At 49.7% G+C, this 17,163-nt stretch overlaps 2 protein-coding genes and 1 long non-coding RNA gene across 7 annotated transcripts in view; 2 read left to right on the top strand and 1 right to left on the bottom strand.

Moving 5' to 3' along the window:
- On the top strand, positions 1-1,143 carry ZNHIT3 (zinc finger HIT-type containing 3). Its single transcript, XM_040082873.2, has 4 exons — positions 1-85; positions 277-308; positions 374-523; positions 646-1,143. The coding sequence occupies exons 1-4, from the start codon at positions 6-8 to the stop codon at positions 834-836; spliced, it is 453 nt and encodes a 150-aa protein (XP_039938807.1). The 5' UTR covers positions 1-5; the 3' UTR covers positions 837-1,143.
- An 8-nt stretch (positions 1,144-1,151) lies between these two features.
- MYO19 (myosin XIX) overlaps positions 1,152-17,163 on the bottom strand; it is a 25,113-nt gene continuing 9,101 nt past the window's right edge. The window contains exons 3-25 of one of the 5 annotated variants that reach the window (XM_040082864.2): positions 16,102-16,246; positions 15,703-15,851; positions 15,356-15,469; positions 14,502-14,634; positions 14,216-14,285; positions 13,739-13,841; positions 13,429-13,525; positions 12,896-12,972; positions 12,487-12,577; positions 10,998-11,169; positions 10,738-10,811; positions 10,523-10,644; positions 8,919-9,032; positions 8,364-8,540; positions 7,378-7,524; positions 7,045-7,152; positions 6,408-6,478; positions 5,940-6,049; positions 4,015-4,178; positions 3,284-3,413; positions 3,041-3,126; positions 2,425-2,706; positions 1,155-1,983 (exon numbers count right to left, since the gene is read on the bottom strand). In XM_040082864.2, coding sequence (XP_039938798.1) covers positions 1,855-1,983; positions 2,425-2,706; positions 3,041-3,126; positions 3,284-3,413; positions 4,015-4,178; positions 5,940-6,049; positions 6,408-6,478; positions 7,045-7,152; positions 7,378-7,524; positions 8,364-8,540; positions 8,919-9,032; positions 10,523-10,644; positions 10,738-10,811; positions 10,998-11,169; positions 12,487-12,577; positions 12,896-12,972; positions 13,429-13,525; positions 13,739-13,841; positions 14,216-14,285; positions 14,502-14,634; positions 15,356-15,469; positions 15,703-15,851; positions 16,102-16,246 — 2,865 coding nt within the window. In that variant the 3' untranslated portion in view covers positions 1,155-1,854. Of the gene's footprint in view, positions 1,984-2,424; positions 2,707-3,040; positions 3,127-3,283; positions 3,414-4,014; positions 4,179-5,473; positions 5,572-5,939; positions 6,050-6,407; positions 6,479-7,044; positions 7,153-7,377; positions 7,525-8,363; positions 8,541-8,635; positions 8,664-8,918; positions 9,033-10,522; positions 10,812-10,997; positions 11,170-12,486; positions 12,578-12,895; positions 12,973-13,428; positions 13,526-13,738; positions 13,842-14,215; positions 14,286-14,501; positions 14,635-15,355; positions 15,470-15,702; positions 15,852-16,101; positions 16,247-17,163 lie in introns of those variants that run through there. The other 4 variants (XM_040082862.2, XM_040082861.2, XM_040082865.2 and 1 more) reach the window with 4 other exon arrangements.
- LOC120761548 (uncharacterized) lies at positions 5,432-17,151 on the top strand. Its single transcript, XR_005703674.2, has 7 exons — positions 5,432-5,566; positions 8,116-8,247; positions 12,506-13,149; positions 13,437-13,543; positions 14,016-14,189; positions 14,272-14,353; positions 14,559-17,151. It is a non-coding gene; the product is annotated as an uncharacterized LOC120761548 (long non-coding RNA).

Here is a 17,163-nt window from a genome sequence, read left to right as displayed (position 1 = left end):
CGGCCATGCGGGTCCCGGGGCCGTGCGCGGAGTGCGGGGCGCGGGGAGCGGCCCGGTACCGCTGTCCGCGCTGCGGCACCGCCTAGTGAGCGAGGGGCGGGCGGGGAGGGGCGGGGGGCACGGCCCGGGACCGCTTTCCGCGGGGCCGAGGGGAGGAGGGAGCGCGGGGCTGAGGCCGCGCTGCGGGAGCGGCGGGCGGTGCGGGGCCGGTCGGTGTCCCGCCGTGCTCTCCCCTCTCCCGCCGTTCCGCTCCCTTCTGACGCCGTTCTCCCGCAGCTGCTCCGTGCCGTGCTGCCGGACCCACCGCGGTGAGTACGGGCCCGGGGTCGGGAGGGCCGGGGCCCGGCCCGGGGCTGACGCGGTGTGTCCGCAGAGCGCTGCGTGCCCCAGCCCCGGCAGGAGCCGGGGGCGGCCGGGCAGGGCTCCCCCCCGGGCCCCGAGCGCGGCCCCTGGGCCCTGGACGACATCCTGAGCGAGGAGGACGAGCAGGACCGCGTCCCGCCGCAGAAACTCAAACTCCTGGGTAACTCGGGGGATCAGCTCGGCACGGAGCGTTAGCCCCGGCCTGGAAGCGCTAAAAGCTGCGTTTGTCCCAGTGAAGGTTTGTCTGCACGGTGTAGCTCTGGTTTTTTTACCCCGTGACAGGAGAATCGGAGGAGCTGAGGGATTTGCTGCTGAACCCGCACCTGCGGCAGCTGCTGCTCACCCTGGAGCAGGCTCGGGACAAAAGCTCCCTCATGAGGAAGTTCATGCAGGAGCCGCTGTTCGTGGAGTTTGCAGACTGCTGCCTGAGCATCGTGGAGCCTCCCGAGAAGGAGAACGTCCTCCCCGAGTGAGCTGCTGGAGGAACGTTTGGGGTTGTTTTTTTTTTTTTTTGTTTCGTCCTTGAGGTTTTTATTTTTGGAGGTTTGCCAGCAGCCAGAGCTGCTCCTCCGTGTCTCGGCCGCTTTGCCCGTGGTGTCAGTGCTCTGATCTCAGGTCAGAGCTGACAGGCAGGGGCAGGCTTGTGCTGGGACGCGTTTTTACATCCTGGGGTCGAACCTGACCCTCTCTGGAATTCCTTCTGTTGGCACAGAAATGCTGGCAGCCCCGTGAAATGTCGCTTCACGGTGACAATATTAAATACATCTGCATTTATTTTAACCCACCAGTACTCTGAAATGTTTTTGTTCACTGAGGGCTGTTGGGAAGGGTCAGACACCTTGACAAGGCATTGAGCAGTTTATTTTAAATGACATACACAGAGCAGCTGAACATTTTCAAGATCCACGAGCAGCAGAGGGAGGGTACAGAGCAGCCCTGGGCAGGGTGGTGCCGTTTGGGGAGCTCTGCAGGCGCCTGGCAGCTGTGAGAGATCACAAATTTTGGTTCTGTAGATAAAAGCAAGAGCCCAGTCTTGCTCTTCCCTGAGACATCTGCCCTTAGTGCTGCAGCTGGCTGCTCCTCACTCCCTTGGGCACACTCGTGGTCAGCCAGGACGGTTGCACCTCTGAGAATCCAGCGGGAATCAGGAATATTTATCTGCATTATCTGCTCTCTCACGAGCAGCCTCTGGCTCGTGCAGGCAGTGCCAGCAGCATTCAGTTCAAGTATTCATTGCTTCAAGCACCTGATCTGTGTGAATTGATTTGTTCCCTAGTGCTGACATTTCCTGTAACGTGTGGGGGAGGAGGAGCTGCCCCTACACACTCCAGATTTAATTTCATGTGTGTTACGATGTGTGTTCCGTCCCATCACCTTGGGCCTACGAGGCAGCGCCGTGGAAGCTCTGAGGTAGCAGCAGAAGTGGACGTTGATTTGGAAGCAGCAGCTTGCAGAGAGCCCTCCCTGGAGGCCAAGGCCAGGGGGGCACAGCTATGTGGGCACGAGTTCCTTTCTGTCCAGCAGGATCTGGTTGAAGCCCGTGATGGAAAACGCCTCCGTGCGGGGGCTGACGTTGGCGAAATGCAGGGGGGACTTCCTGCAGTGGAACCTGACAGAGCCCTGCAAGGACAAGAAGGGGAGAGTTTTCAGCCAGAAGTGCGGCTGATTTTGTTACTCACGTTTAGTTCTTGAGTAGATGAAACCACTGGTGGATGGGGACAGAGGAACTCCTCCAGAGGAGCCCGCTACAAACGGATTTAAGAGAAATGGTCGCTACCAACGATGCCAGTGCTGTGAACTGAACCTAAACCAGCTCAGACTCTGGAGGATGGAGTGCTCAGCACTGAGCCTGGCACAGGTTGCAGTAGCTGTGGCAGTTCCTGCGCACAGAATTTGATGCTAACACAGAAATGTTTTCTCCCCCAGACCCAAAGGTGATTTGGAACTGCAGATTCTGAGGGGAGCCAGTGCCTGTGGCTGGTGGGAAATGCTACCCCAGCCCCTTCCCAGGCTGGTGGCAGCTCCAGGTGCTGCAGGCAGGAGGGAGGGGTGGGTGGGTACCTGTGGGAGGGCTCTGATGGAGGCGATGCCACAGCCCAGGGCCCCCCTGGAGCCCTCCTGCAGCCCCCTGAGGCAGCTGAGCAGCGCCAGCGCCCGCCGGGGCCCCGTGGCACTGACGGGGGCAGCAGCCAGCACCAGGCCCAGGGGCCAGAACTGGACAATTGCCTGCAGAGGCCACGTTGTGTCCAAAGAACAGGGAGGTTTGGCCAAGGTAGCTCCAGGAGCTGGGAGCTCCTTTCCTTCCCCCTCGTCCAGCTCAGCTGCTGCCAACGCGGCTTTCACCTACAAAAGACACAGAACAACAACGTTCTCAAATGTCCCAGACACAACTTAGGATTGCAAAACAGGGAGTCTGAAAAAGAGGGAATCTGGAAGGACAGCACAGCCCCGTGTCCATGCAGGTAAGGACTGGGTTTGTTCTGCAGGATGAAGCAGAAACAGCTGTGCAGGGGAGCACGGCCCCATTCCAGTGTCCTACAACTGCTGGGTTAGGTTTGGGAAGTGACATCCGCTCTTCCGCTGGAGAAGAGTTTTCTGGAGCACAGGGTTTGCAGCTCCCAGAGTTACTGCTCCTCCTCAGGCTCCCTGTCAGTGCTGTCCTGTCCCCCATACTCACTTTCCATCTCCTCCAGCCACGCTGGATGACACCGGCAGCCCTGCGCATCCTCCGGAAGCGATTCTTGGCTAGCCAGGAGCGAACAGCTGAGGATTGAACAGAGACAAGCCTGAGGCAGGGGATCTCAGAGCTCTTGCACGCGCTGTGAGGGACGGCACTCAGGCACTCGTGCCACTGCAGTCCCCCAGTGTGACTGGGAACGTCCCTCGCTGTGTTCTGTCAGCCCCACCCTTAGCAAGTCACCTGCTTGGATGAGAGTTGCAGAGCGTTTCTCCTTTGCTGTTTTCTTCTCTTTAAATCTTCTCCAGCAGCACTGGATGCAAAATGCCTTCTCATTTAACACCTCTGTTCTCCTGGCTTCCAGGAGCTCCAGCTGCAGTGGGGAACAGGAGCCTGGAGTTAGGGGTGCAACTGTGCTCACAACTCTCCCCTGTTTTACAGCCCCTTGGTGTTTGAGGGGGCCTCAGCCTCATCCCTGTGTCCATGACTGCTGGATTAGCTTTGGGAGGGGACAGCACTTCATCAGTGCTTTTTAGGTAATGTGAAATGAAAATGGAAGTTCTGTGGGGAGGAAAGTGGAGTCTCCCAAAGTCCCAGCAGCAGCAGGTTCATCCCCAGCTCCACTGAAGGGGCTGCATCCTGCAGACTTGGCAGAAGTGCCTTTGTCTCCTTCTCTTTCCCAAGGAAGCTGTGTAGCAGTTGGAGCAGCCAAATCTGCCACCTGGAGCTAAGGAAAGCTGTCATCTTCACTGGAACCCTGACAATTCCAGTGCAGCTCCTTGTCCAACACAGAGGCCATGACACAGAGTGCCCTGCAGAGCTGGGTGCTGATGGGTGCTTGATTGAGTCAAACAATTGGAAGGAAAATGCCCAGTTTTGGCACGCTGGCTTGGCAGTTTTGCCTCCACCATCTGTGGCAGAATGGCCCCGAGGCAGGAGCACTCCAGAGCCATCAGCCAGGGAACAGCACTTACCATGGAATTGGCCAGGAACACTTTGGTTTTGCCACAGTAGACCAAGGGGATTTCTGCTCCATTCCCCGTTTCCTGAGCAGGGGTTTGTCCCCTAACAGCATCCTGAAGGATCTCCAGAACAGCAGCACGTGGTGCTTTGTCATCATCCAGCACTGGAGTCTCACCTGGAAATGAAGCAAGGAGGAAGAGGAGGCGTCACAAAATCTGGAGATCAGGGCCAGGGAATTGTCTTTGCACTGAGATTTCTTGGCCATTTAGAGGGGAAACACCTGCAGCAAGAGGGGAGGAGGAGGAGATGGCTGAGAGCACTTGATCTGGCTGTGTTCAGGGCTAGAATGTGACAGCAGGGATTCCACCAGGTGCCAGCCACCAGGAAACCGGTGTGGGGTGTTTTAACTGGGCTGTGCTTGGGTGCTGCCCTCTCATCTGCTGTCACCTCTGTTCTCCACAGGTAAAACTGTCATTTGGGGTAGATCCAGACTACAACAGGGAGGGCTCAGGGGTTCTCCCATTCCCAGCATTCTGCATGGAAGCACGTGAAAGCAGCAGCAGTGCAATTGAGAACAGACTGAGCAGCTCAGTCCCAAGAAAATCACATTAAATACTCCAAACTCAAAGCTGTGGGAGCAAAGAACAAAAGGCAGGGAACTGTAGCCTTAATGTACTGAAAAGTGCAGGAAGGGGAAACAAATTCTCCACAATTGTACAGCTGTCATGGGGCATTGGGAGCAGCTACGGGGTCCTGTACTGAGCAGGAATTTATGGCAGCAATTACAGGTTATTAAAGCCATTTCTGGGACACAGTGCACAATTCTGTGCATTACAAACAGGTCAGCCAGACAAATCTCTTTGGAGATAGAGACGGACTTAATTCAGACCTGGAACGAGAGATTGTTGCAGGAGCTCCTGCATGCACAGGGCTGGATGGGTTTTGCATCATTCCATCCTGGATACTGTTTGCTTTTCTGCTGTAAATGTTTCTGAGGAGATGAGAGCATTTTAAGGTCCTGAGAGCAAATAGAAGCAATTCTTGCTCACAGGAAGACATCTGGTGGCTCTGATGGTTGATAAGGGAACCAAAAGCTTATCCCCGCGTTTGGGCAATTGTTCTGCTTTGTTTGCAGCTTATTACCCCCTCAAGATAAAAAGGACTGAGAACCTATCACAAAGAGGCTTTGCAGTTAATGGGTTTGTAATCGAGGGGGAAAGATCCAGCGTGTAAGTAATTCTCCAGCCTGCACTTCCTCACTTCACCCCATTTCCACAGGGTGAATTTCCACCTATTTCCCTCATCTGAGCAGGCTGGTCCTGCTTCCCACAGCTGCAGCTTGTTGAACAGACCCACGGGGTGAGGAGGGGATCCATCTGGGGCACAGAGAGGGGCTGCAGTGACCTTCAGTGTTAAATGTAACCACCTGAGGAGCTCCTCCTTTCAGGAGCTCACAGCAAAGGCATTTACCTGTAGGCTGGATTGTGTTTGTTAAGAGTCCATCCTCACTCTTGCTTAGAAAAAGAGAAGTTTGCAAAAGGTGGGAGAAGCAGCAGAGTCCAGGTAAGCTGGAAGGTCAGTGATTCAGCAAGGAAACAAGGGGGGGGGGGGAAGAAAGGAAGGAGAAGGAAGATAAGGCAAAAGGTAAGTGGTTTTCAAATCTACTAAAGAATCAACTCTAAATCAAATTATATTGGGTGAGGGGAAGCCCAGACACCACTGTAACTGTGACTGTTCCACCCAGGAGGAACACAGAAAACCAGCAGCGAGGGGCAAGATTTTAAGTGTTAAGCAAATTAGAAACTCAGGCTGGTGTTAGGTTAAGGAAGTATTTTGAGAACAGTGGTGGATACAGTAATTCTCTGATCTGTGTGATACCAAATGGGTGCAGTGACAATTTCACTTGATGGCAGAGGGATGACCTGAAGAAACTTACCTTTCTTCTCAGCAGGATGGGAGCTGCTTTTATCCCACACTCTCTTTTTACTGGAGCCCCAGGATTTTCTCAGTAGCTCGTAGCGCTCAGTGAAACTTTGGAAGGGGATCCTGAGAGACAAATGTGCAGTGAATTCCAGGCAAGAGTCATTCCTGTAAATAACTGATCCTTTTTACTGTATGGTAAAGAACTCATCCTTTGAAGGGGGGAAATTCCAGAATGGCTTTCTGGATCCAGTGCATGGGATGCAAGCAGACTGATGCCTAAATGGTCAAACAGGCCAGAAAGTCCAGAACTTCTGAAGAAATTCAGATTTCATAATTCAGATTTCCCAGTAACAATAGCAAAGCCTGGGCAGGAATTGTTCTTTGTACAAAATATTTGGGCTTCCTGCTTATCAGCTCTTCTGAATAACTGAATGCCACCCATTGCTATAGAAATGGATTATGCTGAAGAAGCTGGACTCACCTGACTGGGAAACCTGCTGCGCTGATGCTGATGGCTTCCACTATTCCACAGGCCTGGAGCTGGCTGAGAACCTGAGGCACAAATTGAGATGGTTTAGGGCAACGCTGACTTTTGTGGAAGCTGCTCCTTGTGTGCCCCGTCCTGGGCGTCCCCAGCCAGCAGTGCCCAAAGCCAGCAGGGTGTGAAAAGCCACTGCTGGCATTTCCATGCTCAGGGTTGGTATTTCCACGCTCAGCAGACTCCACAGGTGTTTAAAGCCTTGACTGCCCATCAGATGAGGTTCTCCAGTTACAGCTTTAGCATCTGCTGCTCTGCTCCCGAAGCTTCTCAGCTTCCTGGACTCCAGGAGCGAGCAGAGTTTTGTTTTGAAGGGATTTGTGTGCCCAGGGATGCTCAGATCACCCCCATCTCTGCCAGGGCCGCACCCCAAATCACCCCAGCAACGAGCAAGGTGCAGCTGGAAGACCTGCTGTGCTTAGGAGCTGCTTTGGCCAAGCACCTCAGTGACTCTGAAGGGGTGTTTATCTCAAAGGAGAAATTGCTGTTTCAAAATGTGCTGTGGAAAGAGCTTTGCAAGTGACCCAAGGTCCTAAGGAACCCAGTGCACAGCCCTGGGGAAAGGCTTTGGAAAAGTTACCTCTTCTCTTCTGAAAGTCATGGCCTTGCAGTCAGCGTTGGGCTTGATGCAGCGGATGTAATGGGGAGTGGTTCTGCTCAAAATCTCCATCAGATGTTCCAGGGAGCTCTGCAGGAAACAAACACAGGGTTCACCAGGGCTCCTCCTCCTCAGGGCTCTTCCATCCACCCCATGGAGCTGCTCTTGGCGAGGATGGCTTTACAGGCTCAGCGCTGGAGCACTTCTACAGGACAGCTCGAGCAAAAAATCTACTCTGTGGATGCCTTCCTCAAACTGCTGACGGTAAATCCAGAGAGTTTCCAAAATTACAGCAGAAACCTGCATAGGACGTACCTTGAACTTGGACACCACTGTAACAACAGCTGCTTTGTTCTGGGTTTTGGTGTCATTTTGGTTCTTTTCTGTCACGGGAAACAATTTTTGAAGCAAAGGGTCCTTTGAGTTCTGCAAAACGTGGACCAGTTCTGGTGGAACAGCATCCTGCAAACGGACAGGACCCGTCAGCGTCTGGACCTGGCAGGCACCTGCACCTCTGAAAATAACTAAGAATTCCACATACAGAGATAGAACAGTATTTCTGGTGCTAAATTTGATGTGAGCACAGCTGCAGTTTCAAATCTGGTGACGTGCATTCGTTCATAGTCAGATTTAGGAACAGAAAACAATGTTTGGCTGAACATTCAGCAAATCCAATCGAATGTACAACTGCTCCCAACACTGTTCTTGTTCCACAGCCTGAGTGAGCTCCAGCTCTCAGGACTGCTTTAATCCCTGAGGACAGACTGCAGCAGACATTAGAAATATTCCTTTGAATTGAGAGATGGTGTTTTATTGCTAAGTAAACCATAGCACTTGCTGTAATTGCTGGGGATGGCAGAGCTGAGAAGGGACCCTCTCTGCAGACTATTTCACATTTCAGTTCCTCCCTGATGGCCAACATTTGAGTACTTTCAATAGTTAAGCCCATGCTCTTGATTCCCATAAATTTATCTGATTTTTGGGGGGAAACTAAATGCTGTGTTTGTAGTTATTAAAAAGCCCTGATGCCATTAACAATCCTGCATCCCCCAGGAATGGAAGAAGCCCTGATTTGGTGACGGTTCACTTCAACCTCAGCTCAAAGGTGCAACAAAGCTCGTGCCAGTGGTGGTTCAGAGAACATCACCCACTTTTATGTGGCCTGAAGGATTTCTTTGCAGCAAGGTATGTCCAGTACCCAGCACTGAATACATCTGTCAGTGGTGCTTTGGTTTAAATCGCTTTAGGTCTGTAAGATACTTTAAAGATTTTTTTAAACAGCTCTTTCTGCAAACACCTACCTTATTTTTCTCCACCATCGCTGCCAGCTGATAGCAGACTTTGCCAGCATAATGTGAAATGATAAAGTTGGGCTTCTTGCTAAACTTATCTCGACTTAAACACTGATTACTGGACAAGGCTTTCTCAATCCTGGTTTGGAAGAGGTCAGTGTTGGAGGGTCTGTTCAGACGACACTCCTGCAAAGGACACACAGTTGCAGCATCTCTGATTTGTCCCAAAGAACTGACTCTAAAAGCTACAACATTTAAAATTCAAATCGTAGCAGTTTTACCTTTAGAGCTGCTTTGAGTATGCAAGGCCTGAAATATTGAGAAGGAAGAGGGGGAAAGAAGTAATTGAGGCTTCATGTTTGAATCAGAACATCCAGGATCAGAGGGGAAAAAGACAGCTCAGAACAGGAGGAAGCAGTGGCATGATTTTTCTAAGACTGAAACCCTGCAGAAATTTTACAACTGACAGGTTTTCTATTAATTTACTGTTTGTGTTTTCTTTGGTGGTGTGGGATAAAGGCAGGAAACTGGACCCAAAAAATGAAGGCTTTAGATCACACTTACCTCATTCAGCAAGGAAAAAATGCTGAGAGGATTTCCCTCTATCAGATCAAGGCAGTTCTGGTTATCCTGGTAGTTTATGAATGACCACTGCAGGCCTTCAGCTGCATATTCTTCCTGAAGGAAGAGGGAAGGGGTTATTCTGCAGCAGAGGGCACCAGAGCTCAGAACTCTGTGCCCTGGGCAGCTGATCCAGGTCCGGTGTGAGGAGTTAATCCCAGCTCAGCTCCAGGTCAACACCAAGCTTGAGAAAATAAAACCCACATGAGGACATTCTACCCCAGGTAGCTTTTGGGTGTGGATCAGAACCTGCTGGAACAATTTGTCTGAGGATTTGGGAACGCCACGGATTTATCAGAGTGTGCTGCAAGGCTGCTTTAAGAGCAAACAAAGGCCACAGTCACACAAAGCCTCTCCTGGCTGTGCTGAGATCTCCCCTGAAGGACAAGGAACAAGCAGAACTCCTTCCTTGCACCGGGACACACAGCCTTTGTGTGCCAGGCTTTACTAACTGGGCTCCATTTAAAGCAAAGCCTGATCTGAAAGGAAGTGCAGAGAGATACTGGTCGGAATAATTGGTACAATATTTATGCTGAATTACAGGACAAACTGTCAGCAGTGTTTAACAAGCACAAGCTCTGGGCAGTTACTTGAAAAGCCTCCAGCCAAAAGCTTGCTCAGCACAGCCACTAATGGCATTTAAGTGGTTTGGGGGACAGCCAGATGCAGAGGTAAGAGGGCAGGCAGCGAGTGGGAGGGGTGCTATAAACAGAGGTCATGGAGCTGTTTCAAGCAAAGCAATTGTGTGCCTGAACTTGCTTTCCATCTTCCCTGACCATTAACCCCTGGCATGCTGACCAGGGCAGGCAGGGAAAGCAGCCTGGCAGTGGCAGAAGCACAAATTGCAGTCTAAGAAATACTTATCTCCTGAATAAATTGACAGAACCCCGCTGTGAGGCAGGAGGTGCCAGCACGCTGGTGCCATAAAGAAAACAATTTCCCTGATTCCAGTTAATGGCAAAGAGCATTTTGGTAATGGATCTGAGGAGGGGAGGGGTAGAGCAGCAGCCCTGGCAGGGACTCTGCACCTTGCAGGGCACTCAGATGAGAGCTGGAATTAGCAGTGTGTGACCAGGGAGGGACTGCAGGGTGCAAACCCCGCTTCTTTGCTGCTCAGGTGTTCAGGTGACAGGGTTCTGGTGGGCTCTGCCTTCACACCAAGCTCAGCCTGGAAGCTCCCCACTCTTTAGGGATTTTGTGCTTCATGGCTGTAAGCAGAGGCTTCCAAGAGAATCTCAATCCAGGCTGCACTTACCCTAAGAATTTAGTCTCAAGTGTTCAGCTCTTTGAGGAAAAGCAAACAGTCTGACAGGCAGAGATCCAACGGAGCTGGGAACAGATTTCCAGTCCCCAAGAGACAAAGCTCTGTCATTCCCGCTGCCCCACACTCCCCTGTTCACAAAGCCACTGTTCCCTCCCACTGCTCTCTGTGGCGTTACTGACTGAACGTTCCATCTGACCACAGGCACAGCAATGCAATTAAAGTGACGAAAGGATGCTGGTTTAAATCAGATATCAAAGATTTGATCTTCAATTTGGGGTATTACCTGCTGTGCCTTCAGGTAGTGAGCTACAAAGTGCTGCTGCAGTTTCTCGTTGGCATAATTAATACAGAGCTGCTCCAAGTTGTTTTCGGGGAAGGCTTCAAACCCATAAACATCCAACAAACCTGGGAGGAATGTGGGAGCACAGGCAGCTTCAGTTCTGGAGCAGCTTGGAGGGCTGCTGGCCCCTGAGTTAACCCAGGGTGGGATATCCATACCTATGAAGCTGGTCCACCCTGAGGGATCTGTGTAGATGTTTTCATTTATGACCACAACCAGCCACTCAAACAACCTGCAGACAGCAACAGTGGGATTAGCTGGAGGCTCCTTGCTTGCAATAATCAGAATTGTTTCTATAACTGCTGCTTCCATCAGTGTCACTTGGAAGGAAGAGGGATTTCTGACGTGCTGCCATGGAACAGCAGCAAGTAAATCCCTCTGGCCTCCCGCTCCCCTCCCAGAATTAGCACATCCCCACCTGGCATAGATGACTTTGGCCAGGCAGTCCCTCCTGGTCTCACACTCAGCTCTGGAGCAAGGCTTCTTGAACACTTGCTGCTGCTTCCCAGCAGTGATTGTTCGAATCCTTAAAGATTCCAGGAGCTCCTCTGCGGGAATCTGGAGCAGATCCCCTGTGGTCTTCACAAACTCTGTTCAGGAGAACAAACAGTGCAAGGTTACCTGCTGTGCTCACACCTCTGAAGGTGTGGAAGGTCTAGAGACTGTGTAGAAAAATGCCCCTTCCACCAGCTCTCCAAATAAATGTGGATTTTGGATCTTTCTGCCCAGACTTGGGAGTAAGTTTTGCAAAACCAGACTCTTACTTTAGATGTAGAGTGACCCTTGAATTTCGGGTCCTCTCTTTAAAGTGAAGGAATACCAGAGAAAGCTGAAAGTTGTTTTTCTCTCTAGGTGTGTCTTTGTTACTTGTTCACCTCTTTTGAGCAGGGACCTCAAAATACAGACAGACAACTCAGTCATGACCAGGAAGAGAACAGAAGGATTTGGGGATAGAAGGGAAGTGTAGAAGAAGGAGTACTTGCTGACAAAGCATCTAAGATCTTTCTCAGCTGAGCTGCATTCAAAACTATTTTGAATATTAAGCAGTTTGAGTTCAGAGCATGTGAAATTGTAGCAGGAAACTTCACTATTCGGGGCACTTTCAGCTCTGAAGGAAATCCAGATCCACAAGCCCCCTAAAGACATGAAACAACCTCTATTTATGCTGCAATTTAACAGATTTGTTGTCACTGGCTTTTGGCTTTTACCATGAAAACTTCCAAGCTTTCCTGTGAAGAGCCCTGCTCTCCCTCTGGGTCACATTTCTGCCAGCCCTGTGATGGCAGAGCAAGATTACAATCAAGAGCCACAGTTCTGCCAAAAATCCTCCTGAAGTCCCTGGGTAATGCTCCAGTTGCCCTGACCCATCAGGGAAGGATGTTATCTCTCAGGGCAGGGGAGCATTAGGATTTTGTTTGTTCACAAAAACACACCTAAATTTTGGGTTGCTCATGGCCTTGATTGTCTCCTGTCAGCAGGAGAGTTATTGTTCAAGTTCTTTCCTTTAATAAGGAATTCTTTCTGAATTAAATGAAGAAATCAAATGAATTTAAATTAAACAAATTCGATTTAATAATTTGAAATGCAATCAATTCAATACGGTTTAAACAAATTTATTAAATTTTAAAATTAAGATATTAATAAAGTAATTAGACTTTTTAGTAGATAAAAGCAATTAATAGTGAAAAGTAATAGTTAAAATTACTCAAGTGAAAATGTGGTCGATTTAATAAATTTTAATAAATTTAATAAATGTCAATAATTAAATAAATTTAGTAAGTAAATCTAAATTAACTAACTAAATAAAGGAAAGAATTTTCCCCATTCTTTCCTTTCTCTAATCCTTTCCCTTGGGCATCTGCACTGAACTAACGAGGCTCTGGAGCACGGCATGGTTGTTGCCTCACCTTTGGTTTTGTCTTCCAGTTCACAAGGCTGAGATTCATCCAGTGGATTAGAGAATTGAACATTCCCAAGGTGCAGAAGGCCTGACAACACCTGGAATACAATCAGGGACTTTTTCAGGACAGCTGCCCCCTGAGCCTTCCTTCAGCCCCAGGCCAGCTCAACCTTCCTGCACAAAAGGCAGCAAACAGATCCCAAACTTCTCTGTGGGTCCTTAATGCTGCAATTCCCCAAGGCAAACTGAAACTCAGAGGTGCAGACTTTTAGTTCAGACCTAATCTTTGGCTGTGCAGCCTGGTGAGGAGCTGAGGGCCCTCCAGTGAGGAGCAGGGATTTATTCCAGCAGCAGTCCCACCCTGGGAACGCATTCCCCCATCCTCAGCAGCCTCGTGTCCCTGCCGTGTGGCTGACCTTGAAAATATTGCTCTGCGTGGCACGGCCGATGCCCAGGTGGAACATTGCCCCTCTGGTCACCTCGAAGCAGTCCTCTGAAAAGCCAAAGAGTGCTCTTGAAAAAGCCAAGCACACAAACAGGGGCCAGCAGAACATCTCAGCGCGTCCAATCCACCTGGAATGGCCGGTGGAGGCAGGGAAGCTGGGTGCTGCTTGGCTAAATCCCACACGAGCTGGAGAAGCAACCCACTGGTTTCTTCTGCCTCTGTCAGGTGAGGCACGTGCAAAGACAAGACAGTTTCTAAACAGAGATGCAAATTTGCCAGGCCAGAACCAGCTGTTTTAAGCCAGGTGACTGATTTGAAGCTTCAAGACCTCATAGTGCCAAGTGAAACTTAAAAAGAATCCCATTAATGCAGGTGGCTTTGCAAAACATCTGCTGTTGGCTGACCAGGGGATTGAGCAGGATGTGCTTTTTCCTGCCTCCCTTTAAAGTTCCAGCCATTATTAATGGATCGATTAATTAATTAGTTAGTGAAAGCAATCTTTACCATCTAAGTTTCTTTCAGCATTTGGCAGCCAGCGGTACTCAGCCCCTTCTGGAAGGTTCCACTCCAGCCTCTCCTCTGCAGTGGCACCTTTTGTGATCTGGAGACAGAAAACAAGGTAAAAATTGAATTCTGCCTTTGGTGTTTACAGCTCCCAGACAGTGAAGAATAACACACTGGGAAGATGATTTAATTTGGGAAGCCTGGGAGACAGGGGAACTGGTAATTATTAAAAGTTGCAACTGTGCTAAATCCGGTGACTTCGTCCCCGCTGTGTGTCAGAAATACCCAGCAAAATTAACTGAAGGCAAACCTGATAAAAAATATGGAAGTTTCTTTCATTGGGGGCCTGATAGGCAACTCTTGTTTTCTCCAGAAGGAAAGTCTGGATGGAAGCACCAGTCAGATGATGGAATCTAGAGAGGGAAAAAGAGCAAAGATTTCAATAAAACCTCTTCACAGAATCCAAGAGGGGTTGTGCTGATGGGAGACCAATGGACTGTGAATGCTTTGCAGTTCACCTTCAGTTTTGTTCATATTTTATTCAGAGTTCTTAACTACACCTCTTTTTTTCCATTGCTCTTTTTCAGAGATCAGGGTGAGAGCTTGCAGAAAAAGAAAACAAAAAAAGAAGGAAAATAATAACAGTTTAAGTTGGCAGTAAACCAAAATACGCTGGAAAGACATAAAATGTTCTGTGGCGGATTTCAGAAATAAGCTTTAAAGGAACAAGATAATAAAGATTTAAAGGAACAAGACAACAGGTAAGGTTTCCTACAGTAATTCTTACCTGTCTAGCTGGAGCTGGATGTATTTCCCAAACCTGCTGCTGTTGTTATTCCGCAGGGTGCAGGCGTTCCCTGTGAAATTGCCAGTGGCAGACACACAACAATCAGAGTGGTCCCCCTGTGCCGTGCAGCACATACAGGTATTCAGGGTGATCTGGAAACAGCTCCAGATTTTGAGGAATTTGTTTTAAAGGAGAGGATCAAGAGACAGCCTAGACTGTTGTGGGAACAAAGGAAATTCCCACAGTGGCCATTACTTTATTTTGTTGTTAAAAAAGCCACATTTACCAAATGCTTCCATGACAGGGTTGGAATCCAGCACTCTCTTCTCTATCCTTTCCACAGTCTCGTTGCCTTTTGGGGAGAGACCTGAGGCAGCAACAGAGGCATAGAACTTCATAAGGCAGCGAGAGGTCCAGGTCTGCAAGAGAGAGATCCGACAGTGGCTCTTTGTGCTCAACATGTTCTCAGTTGTGTCAGTGGAGCAGTGCTGCCTTCTGGAAACACAGTGTGCAGGGAGGAGGCTAAAGGGAGCAACTCTGTCAGGTTTAGAGCTCTGGCTGAGGGAAAACTCTGTGCCACAGACACACATTTCAGCGCTGCTGCAGTGGGAGTGCTCTGCTGGATGCCACTTCCACCGAGGTGTCACCATCTGGAAGCTCAGCCAGAAGTAACAGCTACTGCCTTGGGATGAATGTGAATGGATTTTGAGTCACTCACATTCAGAAAAGCATCTTGTTCTTGGGCTTAAAAATCCCCTCAGCATTGTTCTGAGCAGGGATGTTCCAGGGCAGGAGCTGAATCCGCTGCTCTGTCTTTACAGAGGGTTTGCTGAGACTCACACGAGCTCCCTGGCAGACCAGGCTGAGGCACTACCTCAGGTGCAATTCCTGCTGAATGATTCAAACCCAGCCCTCCAGAAGTGACAGATGTCACCCGAAGAGATGCTATATTAAGCAGAGTGTGTTTAACTGCAGCAATCACTTAAGGCTTCACACACATTTCAAGAGAGTCGTGCTGGGCAGATTGGCTACGTGCTGTGTCAGAGGGGTTTTTAACTCATTTTTGCTCATTCTCTGCACTACAAATCACTGGCAGAGTTCAAAACTCGGCAGCAGTGTCATAGAAAAGCATTTCCTTACCTTCCCAGCACCACTTTCTCCACTCACAATGATGGACTGGTTCACAGGGTCCATCTGCTTTTGGACATTCCTGTAGGTTTGCTCGGCCACTGCAAAGATGTGAGGTTTTAAATCCTGGCAGTGAAAGAGAATATCCACATTTAAGAGTACAGTAACCACACAGTTCGGCAGCAATAGATAGCAAGGGTCATCTCATGTTTACCTGAAAACAGCACAGCTCTTTTAACAGAACTAATACTTCACTAGAAATGGGGTTTATCCTGGGGGTGTGTTTTGCTTAGGTGAATTTGGAGCAGTCTGACACCTGGGCTCTGCAGAAGGACAGTGATTTCAAACGCAAGGGTTACCTGAGGACAAAGTGCAACGTGGTACTCCCTCATGAGCTCGGGTGAGTAGAGGCAGGAGAAAGGCTGGAAAGGATTTAAAGCCACCAGGCTGCAGCCAGCATTTGTGTAGAACAGGTTGGCTCTGTATCTTGCTTGAAGACATTTCAGAACTGAAAAGCAACACCTTCTGTCAGCATCTTTTGCAAAGTGTGTTTGACTCTTGCTGTGCCCGCTTGTAGCAAAAGTCTCAGGCGTGTTACCTATCAGGTTTAATAAGGATGAGGTGATCAAGAGAGGGATGTGGGTGTAATATGCATAACTCCTGTGTTCATGGTGTTAGTGCAGCGAGAGCAGGAGCTGCCACGTGTCAGTGGGCAGCAGGGAAAGGGATCCCTCAGCAGACACTCCCTGGCTGCTCACCTGTCCTGGTGGTCACCGGGTTCACTTTGGTGAGGTCGTCAAAGAGATGCAGTTTCTCTTCATCACCGAGGAAAGCTCCAACTTCTTCTTCAAATGATTCACTGAGGTCATTCTGGATGAGAGAACCTTCCCTTTGGCCATTTTCCTGGAGGGGATGTCAGATCAGCACCAGTGAAAGGTGACAAGCTGGACTTTCACCTCACCCCCTGTTCAAGCTCTTCTGCTGCTTCCATGTCACCGAAGTTCAGCCTCGGCAGGAGCCAGAGCTCAGGATGTGCGAGCTTCTCCTCCTCCCAGCGGCCCTGCCCCTGCTCTGATGTTAGAAAAGTGTTCTGGCTGTGAGCAAAGGCACTCAGAGAGCGTGGCCCTGGGCTCACACTGCACTTCTGCACAGACACACACCATGTTCTTGCAGCTGGCTCATGTCTAAGCCTCTGCATGTCGTGCATTCAACCCAAGCAGTGCCCTGGGCCCAGGGAAGCAGGAAGGGCTGGCTGCAGGTACAGCTGGAAGCCCCTGAAGGCCAAAACAAATGCAGCTTTCCCAGCAGGGACTCTCATTTTCAGGGTGAAAGCTGCAGAGTGCACGCATCACAGCCAGGGTGGAGGAATGGTGCTGGGAGAAGAGCTGCCCTGCCTTAGCTGGAGTTTTGTCCCCTCTGAATCATTTAAAATACTCAAATCTCAGCCTCTGGGCTCCTGTGTCCTTGACAACATTATTTGGAAGGACACATTTGTGTGTAATGGAAAACCAGCCAGAAGAGAGATTCCAGAACCTGCTTGCCATTTCTGGGGAAGGGAGAGGCCAGGAGAGAAAATGAAAAATGGAAAAGATGCCTGTCCTGATTTCTGCATCCTGTACACTCCTCTCCTGATCTCCTTCTCTTTGACAGAAAGTTCTCCAAACTATCCCTACTCAGCTGTGCCACAAGTAAACCAATGAACAGCACCACCTTGTTCATACAGAAAACACAATTTAGTTAGCAGCTATGTGAGCTGAGCTCATTAATACAGGGGAAATGCACTGCAAACCCCATTTAGCACATTCCTTAAAAAAAAAAAA

The sequence above is a fragment of the Hirundo rustica genome, chromosome 19, assembly GCF_015227805.2.
Source record: "Hirundo rustica isolate bHirRus1 chromosome 19, bHirRus1.pri.v3, whole genome shotgun sequence".
In the NCBI taxonomy this organism is placed as follows: Eukaryota; Metazoa; Chordata; class Aves; order Passeriformes; family Hirundinidae; genus Hirundo; species Hirundo rustica.
Note: the sequence above shows the minus strand (reverse complement) of the source record. Positions and strands in the feature narration are given on the sequence as shown.